This window comes from Phyllobates terribilis, unplaced genomic scaffold, assembly GCF_046119375.1.
Source record: "Phyllobates terribilis strain yellow unplaced genomic scaffold, ASM4611937v1 Scaffold_251__1_contigs__length_2838608, whole genome shotgun sequence".
NCBI classification, from domain to species: Eukaryota; Metazoa; Chordata; class Amphibia; order Anura; family Dendrobatidae; genus Phyllobates; species Phyllobates terribilis.
Genome location: NW_027363011.1, coordinates 1,898,764 through 1,904,763, shown reverse-complemented (window position 1 = coordinate 1,904,763; position 6,000 = coordinate 1,898,764). Strand labels below are relative to the sequence as shown.

The 6,000-nt window shown below is 41.5% G+C and overlaps 1 protein-coding gene across 5 annotated transcripts in view; it reads right to left on the bottom strand.

Annotated features, from left to right (window-relative positions):
* Window positions 1-1,202: 1,202 nt before the first annotated feature.
* The window catches only part of LOC141218909 (uncharacterized), a 31,283-nt gene continuing 26,485 nt past the window's right edge, over window positions 1,203-6,000 (bottom strand). For 4 of the 5 annotated variants that reach the window (XM_073665962.1, XM_073665960.1, XM_073665964.1 and 1 more), the window contains one exon: window positions 1,203-2,578. In XM_073665962.1, coding sequence (XP_073522063.1) covers window positions 1,218-2,578 — 1,361 coding nt within the window. In that variant the 3' untranslated portion in view covers window positions 1,203-1,217. The remainder of the gene's footprint in view (window positions 2,579-6,000) is intronic. The other variant, XM_073665965.1, reaches the window with a different exon arrangement.

The following is a 6,000-nucleotide window of genomic DNA, read 5'->3' as shown; positions in this document are numbered from 1 at the left end:
TAGGATCACCAAGGATATTATGAATAATGATCGCAGTGTTGACATAATCACTTGTGCATTGATGCTTTCAGGTATACCCCTTATCCAGATATTATTGCGATTTTCTTGATCATCAACCATATTAAACAGATGGTTTATTTACTGGCTGTGAAGATCCAGTGTTAGTTTCTGAGCATTATGATGGCCTCTAACTTGGACGACATTATCCTCTAATCTCTGTACCTCGTCAGTAAGCTGTGACAGGATAGAAGTGAGGGGACGTATTTCAGTATTGTATGTGGTCTCCAGCCTCTGAATATATTGCTCCATATCTTCTTTAGTAGGGATAGATACAATCTGATATACAAATAAGTTATGTTGTTCCCCACATCAGAATAACCTGTGGCTGGGAGGTAAATGTCCCTGTGAAGCAAGCACTGCTCAGTATGTGGGCTTTGGTGAGCGTACAGGGAGATTTGTGGAGCTGTTTTCTTGTGAGGCCTACATTAAGAGAGAAATTGCTGCAGGACTTACAGGCTGGAGCTGTCTGGCATCATGAGGGTTTAGACTGCTTTTTTCCATGCTGAGGTGAGGCAGTAATAGCTCTGGAGCAGGAAGATAAGACCTTCCATAAGAAACGCTGCACACCAGGCATGCTGACAGAGGTGGAGGACCTCAGACTAACCTCTGATCTCTTCTTTCTTTCCCATATCGAAAGTCATGTTGGAGGCTGTAAATTGCTTATAATTCCCCCAGGAACACGGTCTGACGAGAGTGCTTTCAGTGTGTGCATTCTCTTGGTGCTATGTCCCTCCTGTTGATGTTCAATACATCCAAAGGCGAGGACAGTGAAGGCAGCGTTGATTGGGCACAGAGCTTGTGTGATGTAACAACTTTATGTGAGCCCCGGGAAAGCAAGTTGTGACACCAATGGAACAGTGCCAGAACGGGAGGTGCGTATGAGTGTTTTTATTTTAACAAGGCCAAACATGAGGAATGAGAAGGAGTTGTCCTAGTAGTGAGCAACCCCTTTATGAAGATACAATTTTCGGTTAAAACATTTCCAACATTCTGAACATGAAAAAGATTTCTCCCCAGTATGAGTTTTCTGGTGACCAAGAAGAGATTATTTATTCACAAAACATTTCCCACATTTTGAACATGGAAAAGGCTTCTCGGCTATGTGGGTTCTCTTGTGTTTAACCAAATTGGATTTCTGGTCAAACATTTTCCACATTCTAAGCTGGAAAAAGGGGCTTCTTCTCTGTGTGAGTTCCATGATGTTTGATAAGACTTGATTTCTCTGTAAAACATTTCCCACATTCTGAACAGGAAAAGGGCTTCTTCCCTGTGTGGGTTCTTAGGTGTATAACAACATTTGATTTCTGGTTAAAACATTTCCCACATTCTGAGCAGGAAAAAGGCTTCTTCCCTGTGTGAGTTCTCTGGTGGATAACAAGATGAGCTTTCTGTTTAAAATATTTCCCACATTCTGAACATGAAAAAGGCTTCTCCCCTGTGTGTATTCTCTGGTGCTTAACAAAATCTGATTTCTGATTAAAACATTTCCCACATTCTGAACAGGAAAAAGGCTTCTCCCCTGTGTGAATTCTCTGGTGGTTAATAAGATGTGCTTTCCGGTTAAAACATTTCCCACATTCTAAACATGAAAAAGGCTTCTCCCCTGTGTGAATTCTCAGGTGAGTAACAAGATCTGATTTCTGATTAAAACACTTCCCACAGTCTGAACAGGAAAATGGCTTCTCCCCTGTGTGAGTATTCTGATGTTTCATAAGACTTGATTTCTCTGTAAAACATTTCCCACATTCTGAACATGAAAAAGGCTTCTCCCCTGTGTGAATTCTCTGGTGGTTATTAAGATGCGCTTTCCGGTTAAAACATTTCCCACATTCTGAACATGAAAAAGGCTTCTCCCCTGTGTGAGTTCTCTGGTGAGTAACAAAATCTAATTTCTGATTAAAACATTTCCCACAATCTGAACAGGAAAATGGCTTCTCCCCTGTGTGAGTATTCTGATGTTTCATAAAATTTGATTTCTGGTTAAAACATTTCCCACATTCTGAACAGGAAAAAGGTTTCTCCCCTGTGTGAGTTCTCTGGTGGCAATCAAGATGCGCTTTCCGGTTAAAACATTTCCCACATTCTAAACATGAAAAAGGCTTCTCACCTGTGTGAATTTTCTGGTGAGAAACAAGATCTGATATCTGGTTAAAACATTTCCCACACTTGGAACAAGAAAATCTATTCTCCGCTGTGTGAATTTTTTGATGTTTAAGGAAAGATTTTTCGAGGGGAAAACTTTTTCTAGGTTCTGAAAGTGAAAATGGCTTCTTTGCTTTAGAAGCAGTTTGTTTTTTAATGCTTATTTTGTGACTTTGATTTTCCTTAGTAGTCGGTAATGAATCAGAAGACAGGACCTGTTTCAAAGGATCAGATGATAGATCTTTGTTGTGAAGGGATGATGTTATATCTGGAGTAATGGCATTCACTTCAGTTGTATCCTGTGGGATCTCGAGATCATCCGATTTAAAAATTGAAGTTGTCAGCTGTCCTTCTGATCTCCTGGTATAATCATCTGCTAAGAAAAAACACAATTATTAATTTTAAATAAAATATCTTTAAAATTTATATTTTTGAACATTTCTACAAACACTCCTTAAAATGCATGTTCTTTAAAAAATTACATTATTCACCAAGACAATGACAGTTCATAGTCTAATAAAGGCTCTTGAAAAGCAACATGGCTTCCATAAACCCATCCAGCAATATCCACTCTCCCAAAGTCAAATCTCCCCCTCGCTTCTGAGCCTTGCAGTGTGACCAAACCATACTTAGCATCCATGTATTTGGAATTACTATTGTGAGAAGAACCCACTTAATTTACGGTGTGTGTCTCCTGGAGCACAATCTGGGCACTATGTGTTGGGTAATAAAATGACACATTTGCAATTTTCACTCTCCAACATGCACTTCTTGATAATTTCCAGAAAGTGGCTGTGGAATCAAAATAGTCACTTTTGCTATAGACTGAAAAGCTCTGGAGAGGGACAGAAGCGCATACAAAATAGGGCAATTCCGCCTGGTTAGGGATAGGTTATAATCGATGATAGCACTAACCTAAGGCTGTTGTGTGTAGGCACAACACCTATAAGAACATAAAAAGCCGCTGCAGCTGCCCCGTGGCTGGAGGAAAGGTTCTTCCAGAGGTATAATGGTAAAAATGGAAGCTGACACGTTTAGGCGGGCTGGGCTCCAGAAATGAAAAGCCTTGGGATTCCAATACGGTTTGTATTAATACCAACACATTTTCTGTCATAAAAACCAAGCCTCTTGGTTTTATACAGGTGCATCTCACTAAATTAGAATATCATCAAAAAGTTGATTTATTTAAGTTCTTCAATACAAAAAGTGAAACTCATATTATATAGAGTCATTACAGAGAGAGAGATCTATTTCAAGTGTTTATTTCTGTCAATGTTGATGACTATGGCTTACAGCTAATGAAAACACAAAAGTCATTATCTCAGTAAATTAGAATACTTTATAACAACAGCTTGAAAAATGATTTTAAAATCCGAAATGTTGACCTAATGAAATGTATGTTCAGTAAATGCACTCAATACTTTGTTGGGGCTCCTTTTGCATCAATTACTGTATCAATGTGGCGTGGCATGGCGGCAATCAGCCTGTGGCACTGCTGAGGTGTTATGGAAGGCCAGGTGGCTTTGATAACAGCCTTCAGCTCGTCTGCATTGTTGGGTCTGGTGTCTCTCGTCTTCCTCTTGACAATACCCCATTGATTCTTTATGGGGTTAAGGTCAGGCGAGTTTGCTGGCCAATCAAGCACCGTTCTACTGTTGTTTTTAAACCAGGTATTGGTACTTTTGGCAGTGTGGACAGGTGCCAAGTCCTGCTGGAGAATGAAATTTCCATCTCCAAAAAGCTTGTCGGCAGAGGGAAGCATGAAGTGCTCTGAAATTTCCTGGTAGACGGCTGCGCTGACTTTGGTCTTGATAAAACACATTGGACCTACACCAGCAGAAGAGATGGCTCCCCAACCATCACTGACTTCACACTAGACCTCAAGCAGCTTGGATAGTGGCCTGTCCACTCTTCCTCCAGACTCTAGGATCTTGATTTCCAATAGAAATGCAAAATTGAGGACTTCTGGTTCCAGCGCCGGTCATGTAGGGAGGATGACTCCTGAGCTCCCGTCACCTCCACAGACCTTACTAAAATACCGGCTACAAATAGCGGCGATAGGCTCCGTAACCAGGCAAGTCAGGAAGACTGAACGGTGGGGCACGCGTCCCACCTACATGGAAAAATATCTACTGCGCAGCAATGCCAAAAACAAGACAGCCCGCGCTTTCAGGGAGGTGTCATGGTGCTGGTACATGCAGACGCTCGCGCCACTGCAGAGGAAAGCAGGCTGGAGACGCACATGAACACTGGCACTGATGGTAACAGAGACACCCAGGTACTGGGATTGGACTATAAGAGACTGGCCTCGGAGGTGGCCGATAAACTATTACCTGAGATATTACATACCTTGAAAGAATCAGTGACACAGGCACTGCAGGCAATGCAGGAACAGCTACATGAGGCCACTGAGTAAATAAACAGAATAGAAACAAGGATATCTGCAATAGAGGACGATGCGCACACTGATCAAGAGAGTCTGGCTAGACTTACAAGAGAAAATGTTGTATTGAGAGACTGAATAGACAACCTGAAGAACAGATCCAGAAGGAGTAATCTCGGAATAGTGGGACTGCCAGAGACATTCCCCTATGAAGAGCTGAAAAAACTCTGTGAAATAGACATACCCAAAGCACCGGACATCATAACAGGACGCAAATCTGAAAGGGTGCACCGCATTGGTCCACCAGGAAATATGGAGAAAGGGGACAATAAAAGACCAAGACAAGTAATAGTAAAGTATCTTGATTTTTCTGATAAAAATGACATTATACAGAAATATCGCCGCCTCAGACAGCCCCTGTTGGTCCGAGGGGTAAAACTTCCACTATTTGAAGACTTTTCAGCTGAAGTAACCAGACAACGCAGATCCTTTGCTTTAATCTTCTCAGTCTTATTTAGCAAAAATATACATTTTCAATTAAGATATCCAGCAATTCTTCATATAAGACTGTGGGATGGATACTCCAGACCCTTCACAGATCCGAAAGCAGCGGAAGCGTTCATGGATAACATCTTGAATCTACAACAACAGTACAGCCCCTATGCACGAAGAACAGATCCTAGAGAGTCTCAAGGAACACCTGAAAAAGACATCGGGTGATCACCCCCCTCCTCATCAAATTCACCGAGAAAGCAAAGGCAAGACAGGAGATCAAAAACCCCATGAAAAGAAAGAACTGTTGGGACAGTGAGTAAAAGCACTCTTGGGGAAAGATATGGGAGTCTACTCAGGACGTTGATTATATAAGACTCTGTGATATTCCTCACATATACCCTCCAAGTGTCTCACCACCTTGCCTCATCCAGATCTTGGTCACTCCCCAGTAATATCCGTTAAGGGCTAACTGGTAGGAGGGTACTGAATGTTTTGTATTTTCATGTAATATGTTGGACGAGTCTGGGGGGGGGGGGGGGGGGGACAATAATAAGGGTATAATTTGAAAAGAGGGGCTATAGGAACAATTGGAAAGGAAAATGTGGCAAAAAAAAGGGGGTGATAGATAAATAAATAAAATGATACAGGAGGTGCCGTGGTGAGGGAGATTTGACCAGGAAGAAGTGAAGTCAAAGAAGCTTAAAATACTGTATATAAGCTTGGGGTCATTTATTAACATGGTCATCAAGTTTGGTTCATGTTTACAGTTTAAAAAAGCCAAGTTTTGTTTGTAGGGATCTATAATAAAATACAATCCTGGAGCGGTTCATCTACACACGTTATCTCACTTGAACAGTTGCAGCTGAAAGCAGGGAAAGGGGGAGAAAAGGGAAAAAATGGGGGAGAAAAAACAGACAGTT